Source organism: Phragmites australis, chromosome 3, assembly GCF_958298935.1.
Source record: "Phragmites australis chromosome 3, lpPhrAust1.1, whole genome shotgun sequence".
Taxonomy (NCBI): domain Eukaryota; kingdom Viridiplantae; phylum Streptophyta; class Magnoliopsida; order Poales; family Poaceae; genus Phragmites; species Phragmites australis.
Window position 1 is genome coordinate 20,178,120 of NC_084923.1, and position 17,191 is coordinate 20,195,310.

Below are 17,191 nucleotides of genomic sequence, written 5' to 3' on the forward strand. Positions count from 1 at the left end.
AGTCCATCAGTCTACGCCCCTCCGCTCATGCCAATTACCAAAAGGAGGTGCGTTCCCCATTACGATGATAATGTTGGTGGAGGCGGCGAAGAGTAGTCTATCAGTGTTGTCACACGAAATTTCGGTTGCGACCTAGGGCTTATGTGGGGTCTCTGACTCTTGCCATAGCCAACGTTGTCTTAGAGCTCTTCGATAAGCTTCTAGATGCAGAATACTCAGGCAACCCTTGCTCTTAGGTCTACATACTCTTTGCTAATTGACTTCGCAACTGCCCTAGACAAAGGTTTGCATTTAGACCATAGAAATTGCCTTTTTTTTTAAGAAACGGAGCCTTCATTAGAGGCCTTACAGGGATGTGCAAGACATGATGATTGAACCCCCGTGGGTTCGGCTCCACCCTTAGAGTTTTACCACCGAGCTCCTTGCTTCCTATAAGCTTGCCTTGTCATTTCCTTCAGTGTCCCTACTGGTGTTTTGATTGTCATAAGAAAATAGATTGGTTGTGAAGAGAACACTGATTTGACCAATATCAATCGCCCGCTAAGCAAAATGTTTTTCCCTTCCAAGCAACCATCTTTCCGACTGCCTTGTCAATGAGAGATTGGAGATCTGCTTTCTTTAGTTGAATGACAGAAAGAGATTAACCCAGATAGGTTATTGGGAAGTCCACCGTAGCGGCCGGCAGATCACTCATAATAATATTATCTAAATTGAACCTGGAGCACATAATCTTTGACACTACAGTCTTATTGAAGTTGCATTTGAGTCCTGTTGCATCTCCGAACTCATTCAGGGCCGGAACATCATCCTTTTTTGGTGCAAGGAAAACAACCGCATATTCGGCATACATGGAGAACATTCAACGCGCTCTTGTGCGTCACGCCCCTGTACGCATGCACCTGTGCGTGCGTGCCTGCAACATTAGCCAATCCATCAACCTAATGATGATTAATCAATATCTTGCATTCTGTTTAAAAAAAGACCACTCCATTATTAAGTCTATTGTCTATTATGGACGTTTTTATTGGACAATACTTGGTTAGCTGGGTAATCACATCCACATCCTTAGCCAAAGATTTCAAGGCACACACAAATAGACATCAGATCATCTCTAACTATATTATCTTCAATTCGTTCCCTTTTCGATTATCCTCACTGTTATTATTTTATTTATTTTTTCTCATATCTAATAGCTTCATTTTGAAGAGATTCGTGAAGTGAAAAGAGAGAATCCTGTTCTAAGGTGAATGACTTTGAGAATTCATTCGTGACAAAAACCGTGAAAAAAAACTGTTAGAGCGTTCAAAGAAACGAAAATCCTTTTATAAAAAGACTTTAAACTCAGATAAAAATCGATTGAAGCTAGTCTTAGCAGAAACGTGACGGAGAAGTGACGAGATGCGACAATCGGCAAAGATCGGATGGACGGTTTGCAGCCTCGATCGGCAAAAGATCGCTGCCCTTTATCTGACGCGACGTACGTGCCGTTTTAATACTCCGTATCATGCATTCATGCTAGCACTTGGATTAACCGAAACCAGGCGGCTGCATCCACCGTTTCGGAGCAGTCCTACGTGTCCGCCACACCCGATCGGCGTCACGTCAAGCTACAGAGTGGTGGGTGCCAGCATGGAACCACTAGGTCCAATCCAAGGGCAAGGCCGCTACGGTGTGTGACGCCGTGAGGCGACGTTCGTATCAGATCCAAGTGGACTGGTCCATTTTTTTATTGCCAAAGCTTCAACTGTTCTCAAGTTGAGTCAATATATATATCTTTTTAGTTGAAAGAGTGAGATTTTAAGTTAAAACATGTTCATGGCCCCAGCTTACCTTTCCAGTGCGATAGCTTGCTGCCACAAAATCATCCAGTTTATTAGCCTAAAAGAAAAGAAGAAGCACACCACCAGAGCCAAGTACGGTGTAGTACTAGTACAGTTCGCGAAACAGAGAGAATCCCTGGAAGATTCGGATCATCGTGGCCACCATGGGCCTTCCGCACCCCGACATGTGATTCGCCAAACCGCCTAGCGTCCCACATGCAAGGGACAGAATCTGTTAAACGCAATGGCCCCCCTCGTGTACCCCTCGGTACCTGTTAGGCTCCCAGCGCGTCCTGCGAGGAACCCGTGAAAGGGCCCACCGGTTGCTTTGTCCCCACCTGCCCAATAGAAGAGGAAGGGAACTTCACTTGTGTTAGATTATGAGACGGGTGTTTTTATTTGTTCGGATGTAGAGCATTTGAATGGTTTAAAATTAAGAAATATTTTTTAAAGATTTTGGATGGAATCATTTTAAAACTGATGGAACGTAGCTATTTTATTTCGAACGTGACACTGACAGTAGATCTAAAATATTAAAATAGACTCATTTTATCTCACCTACCAAACAAACACACATATATATATATATATATATATATATATATATATATAAATAGAATCATCTCATCATCAAATATACGAATAAAATTATTTTATCTCATCTTGCTTTCTAATTAAATACTACCTTACATTTTTATATTTTTCGAAAACTTTTTCTGCATAGACCTATTATGAAAAAACAATGTTAACACTAGATTCTTTTTTATAGCGCTATAACTATCAGTACTATTTAATAATAATACTGTATCATGATAATTAGCGTTGTGATAATAGTTACGTATGATTCATAAATTTAACATAGAAGATCATATAAATTCAACTTACAAAATTCATACATAACAGCTATCACAATATTAATTGTTACGATATCGAGCATATTTAGCTATAACATTAAATATCACGGCGCTATGTAAAATGGACCATTTAAAAAAAAATTATTTTCGCAAGAGCACTCGTCGGTGCATCACTCTGCAGGAAACCTTGACAAGCCTAGCCCATAACCTTGACACTGACACGCGGGCCCCGCCACCGCGCGCTCTATTTGTACGCATCCAAATCTCCTCTTCGGCGTTGCCGTCTCCCCACACACACAAGCGAGGAGCCTCCCATTTTAGCTCTCCTCTTCCGTCACACCTCCTCCCTCTCTCCTCCTCTTCCGGTGGCCTCGCCCTCGCGCCGCCGTAGACCACCATTTTCCCACCACCTGGCCTTGGGTGAAAGAGACAGAGGCCGGCTGCTGCTGCTGCGGCGGCGGCGGCGGAGGAAAAGGAGGAGGGGGGTGGGGGAGAAATGGCGTCGGAGCCGGTGGCGCGGGCGGTGGCGGAGGAGGTGGCGCGGTGGGGCGCGATGCGGCAGACGGGGGTCAGCCTGCGGTACATGATGGAGTTCGGGGCGCGCCCCACGGAGCGGACCCTCCTGCTCGCCGCGCAGTTCCTGCACAAGGAGCTCCCCATCCGCATCGCGCGCCGCGAGCTCGACCTCGAGTCGCTCCCCTTCGGACTCTCCAGCAAGCCCGCCATTCTCAAGGTTTGCCTTCTCTTCTTCGTCTCTGGTTCCTTGATGGTGGCCGTCCTGATTTGGGCGGGCCGCGGGCGGTTATGCGTACGTTGTGCCTGGGTCGATTTGTTGTTGCGCGGGGCGGTTTCCTCCTCCTTGTCTCATTTGGTGTGATTCTCGTGGAAAGCTTGGGATTTTCGGCAACGTTTTGCTCTCGGTTTAGCTTGATCTGCACTTTTTTTTTTTTTGCGAATAAGTGGTTGTTTCGTTTCGCGGGTAATGCTCCACTTGTTTATCTCCTAGGATGTTTACCATATTAAAATAGTTCTTTGCGGATTCAGTGCTCTGTTCCTAGATTTTTTTAACGAATTTGCTATTTAGCTGTCGACAGATTCTAGGGGGAGAATCTGTCGAATTTTGAGCCTTTGATCTCGCGTCAGGATTAGTACTTACCGATGGGAGGTCGTCTTCTCCTCTCGTGTCAGGATTAGTACTTACCGATGGGAGGTCGTCTTCTCCGGTGAGGCCATCGGGTTCGGGACTTTTAGGGGAGGGGGGTTTGGTGTCCTCTGGCTGTAGAAAGATGGTCGGGGAGGCCGGTGGCCAGGCGGTGGTGGTGGGCGGCGGGCGGGATGGCGAGGTGGCGCTCCCGGGTTGGCGGCGGGGGCATGGTTCTTTGAAGTGGTTAGTAAGGGAGTAGTCGAGGGCGACGGCTCCGGCAGCGGTGGCGCTGCCGGAGCTGGTTGGGGAGGCGGTGGCGGCGGGGGTGTGCGGAGAGGAGGGGCGCCGGGAAGATAGATCGATGTAGGGAGAGGGGCGGTGGAGGAGGGTGGGGCGGCGGAGGAGCGGCAGAGTGAGGGGCGGCGCAGGTGGAGGGAGGGGTGGTGCAGGTGGGCGGGCCACGCCGGCGCCAAGGACGGCGCCAGCGAGGTGGCGCACAGGGTGGGTGTGGGGTGGCGGCGCACCGGCAGTGGGGGCGGAAGTGAGGGAGGTTAGGGTTAGATTTTTATATGAAGTTGAGGTTGATCTGGGACATACGATGAAGATCTAATGGATGAAAATTTGACAGATTTTACCCCATAAAATCTGTTGATAGATAACTAGACAAACCTTTAAATAGTATAGTATTGTGCTTGTTCCATTTCTGTTTGTGGTCACTTCTAGCTCTCGGAAAGAAGAACAGGAGGGATGGCAACTATTATTGTGGGAGATGGTCCCATGCCCTGGATAACCAATTCTTTATTCTAAATTATTCCTTTCTTGTAACTTTCTTCGAGCCATTAGGTTTTTGTGAATTAAAGTGATTCTATCAGTCCTGTTAACATCTTGTTGTGAACTTGTGATGTCATTTTCGATCTCATCAACTGACTAAAGTGCATCATCAAATCATTTCTTTCTATTCCAACTGGTTTTGTTTGAAAACTGCTGTTTTATATGATCATTTACTTGTCCTTCAGTTCTTGGAGGTGCAGCATAGTTATATCCTAGGATAACGAGGAATTTTGGTACATTCTACCTGCCAACTTGCCTAAAAATTGATTTGGACCTTTTTTCAATCATATCAGATTCTTGAACTTATCAGCTCAAGAAGCACCATAACTATCAAGTTGCAAAATCTTTTCTGAAAGAAATCAAGTTGCAAATATTCTTGCCGATGGAAGTATCCACCACAGGACTAACTTTTGGTCTATTTGCCACTGCAAAGGTGAGGGACTGGTACGTGGACTCATTCCGCGACATCCGGTACTTCCCAGAGGTGAGGAACCAGGATGATGAGCTCGCATTCACCCAGATGATCAAGATGATCAGGGTTCGGCACACCAATGTGGTGCCCACCATTGCGTTGGGTGTGCAGCAGCTGAAGAAGGACTTGGGCGGTTCGAAGGTGTTTCCCCCGGGAATCGCTGAGATCCATCAGTTCCTTGATCGCTTCTACATGTCAAGGATTGGGATCCGCATGCTGATAGGTCAGTGAGCTTAGCACTTGCTCCTCTTGTAGGTCCAGTTCTCTGTACTAGTCAGTCTTGGTAGGTTTAGCTATTAACACTGTTGATAGAAAAGCAATCTGTCTACTGCTCAAATTGCCATCTGATATGAAAGTTCACTGTTTTTCTACTGCTTTCTTCCTTGCCCAAAGAAGAACATCTGAACCTGTCATTCTGTTTGACAGCTTGCTAAAAGTTTTTCAGCCCCTCATTTAATTTGGAAACTATAGTTCGGGTGCAAACAGGGACATCATAATTTTCCTCAGAATGCAGTGTTTAGTAGTTAACAAGAACAAAGTTTCTTAGCTGGATACCAGAGGTAGTTGTTTTGAAGTTATGGGGCATCTTTTCCTCAGAATCTAGTGGTTACCCAATCATCTTACTCCTCCGTGTCAAAGAACAGCAGTTGCTATATGATAACTGTTTATGACGTCAACTCAAAAAGGAAATAAAAGCAACCATGCTGCTGCTTTTGACCTGGTATGGAGTAACCATGTGCCAATTTTCTTGATTCAGGGCAGCATGTCGCTTTGCACGATCCTGATCCAGAGCCTGGTGTGATAGGACTTATAAACACAAAACTGTCCCCCATGATGGTGGCTCGAATTGCTAGTGAAGATGCACGTGCTATTTGCATGCGAGAGTATGGATCAGCTCCTGATGTCGACATATATGGAGATCCGGATTTTACATTTCCGTAAGTCCCTATTCTGAACGCTTGCTAGTTGCTACCTGCATTTACTTTGACTAGATGTCATTACAGTTTAGTTCAGATTTCACGTCTCCTTGTCACATTTCACCTTTTTGTTTCTCATCATTTTCGGTGGATTTTCTTGTTTGACTCGTTTATTTATGAACTATAAATTGCTAATTTTGGTCTTGTCACTGTGTGTGGCATGTTGGGAACTATTCTAGTTCTGCTTTGACCTCTGTAGTAAGTCTCGTAACAAATCTAATTAAATTAGACCAATTGTTCGGTCTATAATAATAGTTGAACTGCGCGGAGTCTCCAAATGATTTTCTGAGCTATACATGAACTCTTGATTGCAGATATGTTACACCACATCTACATCTCATGATGTTTGAATTGGTGAAGAACTCCCTTCGTGCAGTACAGGAACGATATATGAACTCTGATAAGCATGCACCTCCAGTTCGAATCATAGTTGCTGATGGAGCAGAGGACGTAACTATTAAGGTATGACTCTACTAAGATTCCATGTTACCTGTTTTGTTGGGAACTTTGCAGTGTCAAACATGGTGAAGAAATTTTGCAAACTCACAAGCTTAAGTTTCAACTAATTTTTAATGTACGCATTAATTTAACCTTTGTATTACTTGTGGGTTGTGGTACAGGCAAAAGATAAAAGGGTAACTGTAGAGAATTAAACTTGTATGTTATTATTGAATAGGGCGATGACAACCTTTGTGAGACTGATATGCCCCTTTTTTAAGATAATGGAATAACAAGATATCCTGGCCTCTGCCTTCATGGAAGCACATAGCCACATATAAATAGATATTATAGTGGTGAGGGGTAATTCTGCAGCTGACCTTGATCTTGATACTGAATTTTTCTTGTCTTGCCATGCTGTAATGTCAGCCAAGGGAGGAAAGGAGATTTGAGGGTAATTCATTTCATTTATTTCTTGCTGGCTTAAGGATAACCCCATATTATAGCTGGCTTAAGGATAACCCCATATTATAGCCAAAAGCCATGCTAGCTGGTTTTTTATGAACCTAGTCACATGCAACTAGAAGATATGTAAATCAATCATCCTTGATTGAACCTAACAGAGAGCCGAATCAAAATAATTGACCAGAAAACAAGTAGACTACATCAGATAAGCTTTTCATTCGGTGTATCCTTGGTGCTGTGGCTGTTGCAGGATCTGCTGTAGTCGTGACCCAAAATACATACGAAAAGATACACATATGTACCAGTCATGCCGTTCTCTTTACTAGCTCGTGATGACATGCCCAAATCCAATCCGCTGCATAATTTTTCCAAGCAGAAATAAGCTCAGTCTATTTATCTCACTTTCACTAGTGATACTTGCCTGCAATTATAGTGTTGCAGTATTATATTAAGTTCCACTGCACTTTTTGAGAGCGTTCAGTATACTGCGTTGCACTTGCACATGTGCTATCTCATAATTGCTACAGAAATGTTTACGTGATAAAGTCTTCTTTTTTCTTTTTATATCATAATTTTCTTTATGTAATTAGTTTTCTACATTAGTAAACTTTACTGCTATCTCATAATTGTTACAGAAATGTTTGCGTGATAAAGTCTCTTTTTTCCTTTTATATCATAAATTTTCTGTATGTAATTAGTTTTCTTTGTATGATATGCTACAAATGCTTGTTTCTGCAACTAAATTTGTAAAATTTACTAGTTTTAATTCTTCATGATTAGGTATAACTGTTGCAATTATAACCTTGCTTATGCAGATTAGTGATGAAGGTGGTGGAATACCAAGGAGTGGCCTCTCCAGAATTTTTACATATCTCTACAGTACTGCAGAAAACCCTCCTGATCTAGATGGCCATAATGAAGGAGTAACTATGGCTGGATACGGTTATGGGATCCCAATTAGTCGTCTTTATGCTCGATATTTCGGTGGTGACTTGCAGATCATCTCTATGGAAGGATATGGTATGTTCATACTTCAGTTTTTATCTTCATGTAATGAATAATGAGGAATGTGGCAATATTCATCTTGCTCTTTGATTCTCATAAAAATCGCTGTCTCAATGCTGATGACTCCTATGTTTGTAAGAAAAACTGAAGGTTCGATTATAAGCCCTCAAGACCTCCGGAGTTAAGCATATATGCTATTTCTTCGTCAGTCTTTTAGTTTTCCTAATTTGACATATTGAATTTACAACTGTTGAAACGCTTACTGATATGTTGCATTAGTATCAGAACTACTACATTGCTATACGGACTTTGATGTTATGGAAATACAGCATAGCTACACCCTCGTCATTCAGTTGATCATCATTGATTTTTCCCATTTTACATAGGAACTGATGCTTACCTCCACCTTTCACGGCTGGGAGATTCGGAGGAACCCTTGCCTTGACAGATTCGGAAGAAGCCTTTGCCTTGATGAACGTACTGTTCTGGTCATTACTGTAATTAGGATTCTATTGCTTCCGCGATTGCTGTGCTGGTATGCAAATATAGTTATGAAGGCCAGCCCCCTATATATATAGTTTAATTAGTTGTCCGTGTTCTACTTCTAGCTACTATGTGTACGTGTTTATTCCTCATCTTGATGGAATGTGATCATAACTCAGAAGCATCTTGCTTCTGGTTTCTACTATCATTACAATTGTACAACCTCTAAAAATAGTCGTCCTCGAGCGAATGGAAAAGGTTGGTTAATCACCACCTCGTTCGATATGAAATGAGGACTGATGTTATTTCACTGAAATCATATGATGATGTTAAAATGGAATCTGTGTTCAGCGTTGTTCCGATGCGATTTGAGATTGTTCGTTTTCCCCACCGGCAGCTGATTTCATCCACATCTCAGGTAATCTGTATGTCACTATGTCCGCTTCAGAATGGGACATTATTGGAATCCGGTTAACATACCCATGGATTTTTTTTACCTCAAAATTAGGGTACATACCAATGTACATCTATAAGTACACGACATCCTACACATGTATACTTATACACACTCTTAAGGTACATGTTAGACTTACAACTTATGCACACACGTCTACGAAGAGATTCGACTTTGCAAGTAATGGGCTGTCGTGCTCCTATTGTTATTGTAGTTCATAGGCGTTCAAGATTGTTCGAAATAAATTTATTTACAGTTGGCAAGCCCCGGTGAAAAGGCTGGGAATCAAATTTCCAACCGGTCGTTGACCCACCAACGAAATGACCAACAAGCTACGAGCGCGGTTGCCATACCCATGGATTTATGTGTGTGGGGGGCAGGGGCGGGCACACGTGAGATCATGGGTGTACAAATGTACACCCAAATATTTGTCCCATTCTTTTCCGATTCAGGCATTTTATTCAGCTGTTGCAAGATTACTCAAAAATTCATATTTTCAATCTCTTTTCCCTATAAGTTTAGACTTTCTAAAAGGCTCTAAAAAATCTACCAATTTTTGTGTAGGTTGTATAATCTATAAGCAACCCATTTTAACTGGTTGCACTTAAAAAGCTAAAACAGAATTCAAATTAAAATTCATTAAAGTTGATTGTTTTTGCACATTTCATGAATTTTTAGAGCTTTAAAAGAATTCCCAAAAATAAGGAAAAAAATCGCCAATATTCATCTTAATTAATGGGCTAATTTCTAAAATTATCCTCAGAACTAAGTTATATAGTGAAATTTCAAGCTTCTTCATATGATCTCACTTTTCATGAATTTGATCAATTCCAATTAAATGCAAATGCATGCAACAATTGTTCAAAAATGATCAAAGATGATGCTCATGTTGTATATGTATGTCAATTGTTGTTATTGAAAAAAAATATTTTCAGAGAGAATCTAAAACCAAAATATTTCCGAGAGAATTCAAACGCTAGGCGGGGCGCGGTGACGGCATGGGCATGAGCGAGGCGCGGCGCACACGGCTGCGCGCGGGCATGATCACGATGGGTATGTACACCCAAGTTGAAAATGCTAGGCCTGCCACTGGTGGGGGGCATTTGTTTCTGGCTAACGCTGTTGGTGGCATGTTGATCAACTCAGCTATCTTTATACTTCTTTGATGGGTGATGAGTTTAAATCTGGATACCTTCATAATTAATCCTCTAACTTTGTTCTTTGCTAAAATCTAGTGCCGCATTATAGTTGAACTAGGCAACAATTGGTCATTCTTTTTAAAACCTTTTCCATAGCGATGATTAGTGTGGGATACTGTTATTCTTCTTTTGAGAGGTGTGGGATGGGGCTGTTTGGTTGGAAGAAAAACTTCAATTTTTCTTGGGCGAATTTGATCGAGTTTGGCAAGCGTTTGGTTTATACCCACAAAGTATACTTTTTCCAGCTAGGTCCAGCACATAGTAATTACAATGGTTAGCGGTGAGTAGGTACCGCTGCCATTACAAAAATGCTTGAAGCTTGATTGTAATTCTTCTGCTGATAGTAAGCAACAGACATGTTAATGGGCTAAACCCTACCCAACTTAACCCGACAACTTATTTCTACCTGTAGGAACGGATGACTCGTTCTTTACGATTAATCTTTCTGTTAGACTCCCTAGTCGTACGCACACGTTCCGTGGTAGAGCTTGAGTCTAGGAAAGTCTGTTGCTCATACGAGCCTCCCTCTGTACATGTATAAATACCCATGAAGATGCAATACAAACTTAGCTGATTGCCTCAACTCAATCTCTACATGGTATCAGTCTTCTCTCGATCTCCTACTCTTCCGCTGCCTCTCCACCAAATGGCGTCCAGCCCGTCGAACTCCTCGGCGTCCTCCCTCAGCAACCCTTTCGTAGTTCCTGAACCCACGCCACTCGCCGCCGCTGCTGTTCAGCTCGTCAACATCCGTGCCCATGTGCCGGTCATCCTCGAGCACGACGACGCCAACTATAACACCTGGAGCACCTTCTTCGAGATGGCGCTCCGTAAGTTTGGTCTGCTTGACCATGTCGACGGCACCGTCGACGCCCGGCTGCGTCTCCATGACGCCGACTGGACTCAGATCGACTACGCCATCGTCTCCTGGCTATACACGTCAGTGTCAAAGGGGGTGATGGACGCTGTCGTTCATCCTCACCCGACGGCCTTCTCGCTCTGGACGGCCATCCGCGGCCTCTTCCGCGACAACGCCATGCAGCGCGCCGTGTACGCCCTGCAGGAGTTCCACAGCCTTTACCAAGGCGAGATGTCCGTCAACGCCTACTGCACCCGCCTCAAGACTCTCTCCGACACGCTGCACGACGTCGGGCACCCCATCACCGACCAAGCGCTCGTCATCAACGCGCTGCGTGGCCTGAACTCCAAGTTCAGCCATGCCATTGGCGTCCTCACCTCCAAGCTTCCGCCGCCTACCTTCCTGTACACTCGCTCCTATTTGATGCAGGAAGAGACACGGATGGAGCACACAGCCAAGATGGAGGCCACCACTGCGCTGCTGGCTACGGGTTCCTCTTCGGCGACCTCGACCGGCTCCGCCACCAAGCCGCAGTCCCCTGCACCACCGACATTCTCTCTGTCCAAGGCCAACAACAAGAAGAAGCGCAAGCAGTCCTCGACCGGCTCCACCATCAAGTCGACGACGCCTACCCTGGCGCCCGGGGCCGGCGCACATGCGACACCGTGGGGCACTGCCTACAACCCTTGGACGGGCGTCGTCTAGGCCTGGCCGGTGCCCCAGTGGCGCCCGACGGGATCTGGCATCCTCGGTAGTCGCCCTGGCAATTCTGCCCAGCAAGCCATGATGGCGTCGACACCGGCGATCACCTTCCCCAACCCGGCCACCTTCACCAACACGCCGTCGCCCACGGGCGTCCCAGCTGGGCTTCTCTCCGCGTTCCAGCAGATGCCTACACCGAGCGCTGAATGGATCTTCGACACGGGTGCCTCCTCCCACATGGCGTCCAACTTCGGTATCGTGACCACTTCTGGCCCCTCCTCCTCTGGTTCTCATATCATTGTCGGCAATGGTGCCGCTCTTCCTGTTCATCGTACCGGCCGCCACTTCCTTCCTACTTCCTCTGCACCGCTTCTCCTGCATAATATCTTGATCTCTCCCACTTTAGTCAAAAACTTAATCTCTGTTCGCAAGCTCACTAGAGATAATAATGTTTATGTGGAATTTGATCCTTTTGGTTTCTCCATAAAGGACCTGCGCACTCGGACGACACTTCTCCGCTGTGAGAGCTCCGGCGATCTCTACCCGCTGCACACCACCGCCTCTGCTGGTCACCACGCTCTGCTTGCCGGTCTCCCCGCAGAGCTCTGGCATGCGCGCCTTGGTCACCTCGGCGGCGATGCTCTGCGGCGCGTCCTCAATAATGCCGACTTCTCCTTCCTACGGTCGGAGCAGCACTCCTGCCATGCGTGTCGCTTAGGCAAGCACGCACGGCTGCCTTTTTCCGATTCCAATAACGTAGCTCATCTTCCTTTTCATCTTTTGCATTGTGATGTTTGGACATCACCCGTAGTTAGCAACTCAGGATTCAAGTTTTACTTAGTGATCTTGGATGATTTTACTCACTTTATGTGGACTTTTCCTCTACGCCATAAATCTGATGTGCTGCCCACTTTGATTTCTTTTCGTGCGTACGTTGCCACTCAATTCCAAATGCCAATTCTCTGCTTCCAGACTGATAATGGGCGTGAATTTGAAAACTCTGCGTTTCGTACTTTTCTCTCCGCACACGGTGTACTTCTCCGGCTCACCTGCCCGCACACATCTCAACAGAATGGCCGCGCCGAGCGTTCTCTCCGCACGCTAAACAACACCGTCCGCACACTCCTATTCCATGCCGGTCTTCTGGCTAAGTTCTGGCCTGACGCCCTAGCCACAGCCACTTTTCTGATCAACCGGCGACCTTGTCGCTCGAGGACTAGTGCATCACCCTACCAGCTGCTCTTTGGCCGCCAGCCTGACTATACACAGCTACGTGTTTTCGGATGCCTATGCTACCCAAATGTGGCCTCCACCGCTCCACACAAGCTCGCACCCCGCTCTCTAGCATGCGTCTTTCTTGGCTATCCAGCGGACACAAAGGGATTCCGTTGCTATGATCCGACTTCGGGGCGTGTTCTCACCTCTCGTCATGTGTCTTTCGACGAGAAAGTTTTTCCTTACAGGGACCTGACTCGATCATCGGCGGCCCCCGTCCTAGGGGAATCGGCTCTCGTGTGCCAGGACGTGATCCCTGTGCCGGTTACAGCGGCTCCGGCCATGCCACCGCCACCTGCGATGGCGAGCGGTGCTACTTCGTCTACCTTGCCGCCGCCGACGGGTGCCACCGCGCCACAATCGTCGTCGCCCGGGTCATCTTCTTCTCCGGCACCACACACGCCCTCGCCACCGACCGATCCCGCTTCATCACCACCGTCGCCGGTCCGCCACCCGATGATCACTCGGGCTCGTGCGGGCATCCTGAAACCCAATCCTCGCTACACCACCAATGTCGCCGTCGACACCGCCTTGCCAATCGTGCCCACCACGGTTCGCGCCGCGTTACGTGACCCGGCTTGGCGCGCTGCCATGGAAGCTGAATTCTCGGCTCTTCGCGACAACAACACGTGGACGCTCGTACCTCGGCCGCCGGGTGCTCACGTGATCAGCGGGAAGTGGATCTTCCGAAACAAAACCAACCCCGACGGCACGCTGGATCGACGCAAGGCACGGTGGGTCGTGCGCGGATTCACCCAACGGGCTGGGGTCAATTTCGACCAAACCTTCTCGCCCGTGGTTAAGCCCACCTCCATCCGGCTTGTTCTGCACATAGCAGCATGCAGGGCATGGCCTGTGCACCAACTGGACGTCAAAAATGCGTTCTTGAACGGCCGGCTCACGGAGCGTGTCTACTGTCAACAGCCGGCCGGGTTTGTGGATGGCGCTCACCCTGATCGTGTCTGTCTCCTATCCCGGTCGCTCTACGGTCTCAAGCAGGCGCCGCGTGCCTGGCACCAACGCTTCGCCGGTTTCCTCACCTCCATCGGGTTCACGGCGACCGCCTCCGACGCCTCTCTTTTTGTTCTGCGGCGTGGCGCTGAGACGACGTATCTTCTCCTCTACGTCGACGACATCGTGCTGACCGCGTCATCACCGGTGCTGCTTCGCCGTGTCATCGACCATCTGCATCGTGAATTCAGGATGACGGACCTCGGTCCCCTGCGTTTCTTCCTCGGGATTCAAGTCCGGCGCTCAGCCACCGGCTTCTTCCTCAGCCAAGAACAATACGCTGAGGAGCTCCTCGATCGCGCCGGGATGCTCAACTGCAAGCTGGCAGCAACGCCTGTTGACACTAAGCCGAAGGTGTCGGCTCAGGAAGGCTCTCCATCTGGTGACGTCACGTTCTACCGGAGTTTGGTGGGCGCATTGCAGTACCTGACGCTCACGCGACCGGACCTCGCTTATGCAGTTCATTAGGTGTGTCTGCACATGCATTCTCCGACTGACGCACATTGGGCCCTCGTCAAGCGAATACTGCGCTACATCCGCGGCACCATCAACTACGGCATGAACATTCGAGCTTCTTCCTCGACGGAGCTGGTCGCGTATAGCGACGCCGATTGGGCCGGCTACCCCGACACTCGACGATCCACGTCGGGCTACTGCATCTTCTTCGGCAACTCCCTGATATCATGGTCCTCCAAGCGCCAATCGGTGGTTTTGCGTTCTAGCGCGGAAGCGGAGTATTGCGCAGTAGCAAATGCAGCCGCCGAGTGCTGCTGGGTGCAAAACCTGCTGCGTGAACTCTTCCTTGGCGTCGACAAAGCCACGTTAATATACTGTGACAATGTCTCCGCAGTTTATTTGTCCAAGAATCCGGTGCATCATCGACGAACAAAGTATGTGGAAATTGACATACATTTTGTGCGCGAGCAGATACAGCTTGGTCGTCTTCAGGTTCTTCATGTACCTACTCAACACCAATTCGCGGATATCATGACGAAGGGGCTTCCACAGGTCCTCTTCGAGGGTTTTCGTCACAGCTTATCCATCAGCGCAGCCGATGCATCAACTGAGGGGGGGTGTAGGAACGGATGACTCGTTCTTTACGATTAATCTTTCTGTTAGACTCCCTAGTCGTACGCACACGTTCTGTGGTAGAGCTTGAGTCTAGGAAAGTCTGTTGCTCATACGAGCCTCCCTCTGTACATGTATAAATACCCATGAAGATGCAATACAAACTTAGCTGATTGCCTCAACTCAATCTCTACACTACCCAAACCAACCGTCCGATGGATTTAACCCATGAAAAACGAAAATTACATAGGCTACAATAAGGATGCAAATTCTATAGCCTATAAACACGAAAGCCAATTCTATAAGAGCTTACTATAAAAGACAATTAACTAAAATTATAGAATTTGCTTTCCATAAGCGAAAAAAAGACAATGGGCTAAGACTTATCTCACCTGATCTCTTTCTCCCACTTCCTGTCCTTTTCTTCTCCTCCCTCTTCTTTGTTTTCCTCCACCCGAGCGTACGCCGCCGCCGCCGAGAATTGCGCTCGAAATTGCGCCGCCTCCTTGCTCGTTCTCATCCTGGTTGGAAAGAGAGCTGGCCATCGACGCTGCATTGCCGCTCCACGCCGGCGTTGACTAGCGAGCTGGCCACATATCTGGTTGGCCTTCTGCCTCCTCGACCTGACGCCGGCTTCGACAAGCAAGCATGAGGGCGGCGGAGGGCTGTCCGACGAGGTGATGGAGGCCAAGAAGGTCAGGCATCCAAGGTCGTCGCCATCCACGAGGCCAAGCTCCAGATGGAGGTCGAGCGCAAGAACACGCTGCACCTCACTAAGAAGGTCAAGTTCGAGCAGCTCAACAAGTCCACACTGCAACACGACACATAGGTATGGTATAAAAGCATTGCCTGCATAATGTTGCTTCTAATTTTCAATTTTTATTAATACATATATAGATATCATAATCGATCAATTTGTTTCAAGATTCAAACTCCGGACAACTTCAGCAGGCAGAGGGCGGTGGAGGCGCGCAAGGAGCAGGCCGATGAGCGGTTCTTTGAGCATAAGCCGGCCGAGGACGCGAAGCAATAGTCGAAGCGGAAGGATGCTGAGTTCCTGGCCATGGCGGGCACGGAGCAGCTCACCAACCTCGCGGCTATCAACTCCAAGCGCGCAAAAAGGGCCAGCATTGTCGCCTTGTCGGCTCCGTCGCGTGCAGCCTCCACCATCGTTTTGCGTGGGTACGGCGAGCTGGGCTGCGATGCGGATTAAACCCGTTTTGAGTGCTAAAGTCTGACAAATTTTTTTATTTACATATATATTTTTAATATTTGTAAAATTACATTGACGTTTTAACATACGGTAAGAATAGACTATTATCGCTTGTTCATCGGATGAAACTATTGAACCCGTTTTGAGTGCTAAAGTCTGATGGATTTTTTATTTATATTTTTTTTCTAATATTTACAAAATTACATGGCTATTTCAATAAATTGCAAAAATAGCCCATCGTCATCCGTTTATCGGACACCTTATGGGTCCTGTCGCCTAGAAGATTAAAAAAATGCAAAAAATATGATTAGACAACATATCATTTATTTAACAGACGATAATTTTCTTTCGCCCATTGAACAGGTGAGATCTCACTATATAGGTACGTACGTGCTAGTGTATGTGTGTTCATTTTTTTATTTAATTTTCAATTTTATTTAGAAGTACAAGAGCTATCCAAAAATTTTAAATATTTTTATGAGCAAATTAGATCTCACTAGTAACCTATTTTAAGGCTCGATACAAAAAGCCTAAGCCAATATTTATTAAAATTATCCAAAAAACCTACTTTTATAACTTCTAGAAAATTTTAAGGTCTTAAGTAAATTTCTAAAAATAAGAAAAAATCATTAATATTCTTTTTATATGATGTACTAATTTATAAAAATATTTCCAACCCTAGGTTATTTAATGAAAAAGTGAGTTCCTTTGTAACGCTATATTTTTATATATTTTTTATTACTTCATGTAATATTCTTTTTTTAATTTGAACAAATGAAAAATTCTCTAATATTCTTCTCTTTTTAATTCAAACAAAAAATTTATTTGTTTGAATTAAAAAGAGAATATCACATGAAATGATAAAAATACATATAAATTAAGTATTACAAAGGAACTCACTTTTTCAACAAATAAACTAGG

At 46.1% G+C, this 17,191-nt stretch overlaps 2 protein-coding genes across 2 annotated transcripts; both read left to right on the plus strand.

The window, feature by feature from the left end:
• Positions 1-2,956: 2,956 nt before the first annotated feature.
• Positions 2,957-8,839, plus strand: LOC133912581 (pyruvate dehydrogenase (acetyl-transferring) kinase, mitochondrial-like). The gene is made up of 6 exons (XM_062355398.1): positions 2,957-3,407; positions 5,083-5,344; positions 5,879-6,059; positions 6,413-6,560; positions 7,817-8,021; positions 8,393-8,839. Exons 1-6 carry the CDS (start codon positions 3,171-3,173, stop codon positions 8,449-8,451), a joined length of 1,092 nt encoding a protein of 363 aa, XP_062211382.1. The 5' UTR covers positions 2,957-3,170; the 3' UTR covers positions 8,452-8,839.
• A 1,949-nt stretch (positions 8,840-10,788) lies between these two features.
• On the plus strand, positions 10,789-11,706 carry LOC133910571 (uncharacterized). The gene has a single exon (XM_062352920.1). The coding sequence runs from the start codon at positions 10,789-10,791 to the stop codon at positions 11,704-11,706; it is 918 nt and encodes a 305-aa protein (XP_062208904.1).
• Positions 11,707-17,191: the final 5,485 nt, after the last annotated feature.

Excerpts from the sequence above, each read along its gene's own strand:
- LOC133912581 (XM_062355398.1), top strand. The coding sequence starts at position 3,171 with ATGGCGTCGGAGCCGGTGGCGCGGGCGGTGGCGGAGGAGGTGGCGCGG. Across the intron at positions 6,060-6,412 it reads GATCCGGATTTTACATTTCC|ATATGTTACACCACATCTAC; the intron begins GTAAGTCCCTAT and ends TCTTGATTGCAG. Across the intron at positions 8,022-8,392 it reads CATCTCTATGGAAGGATATG|GAACTGATGCTTACCTCCAC; the intron begins GTATGTTCATAC and ends CATTTTACATAG.
- LOC133910571 (XM_062352920.1), top strand. The coding sequence starts at position 10,789 with ATGGCGTCCAGCCCGTCGAACTCCTCGGCGTCCTCCCTCAGCAACCCT.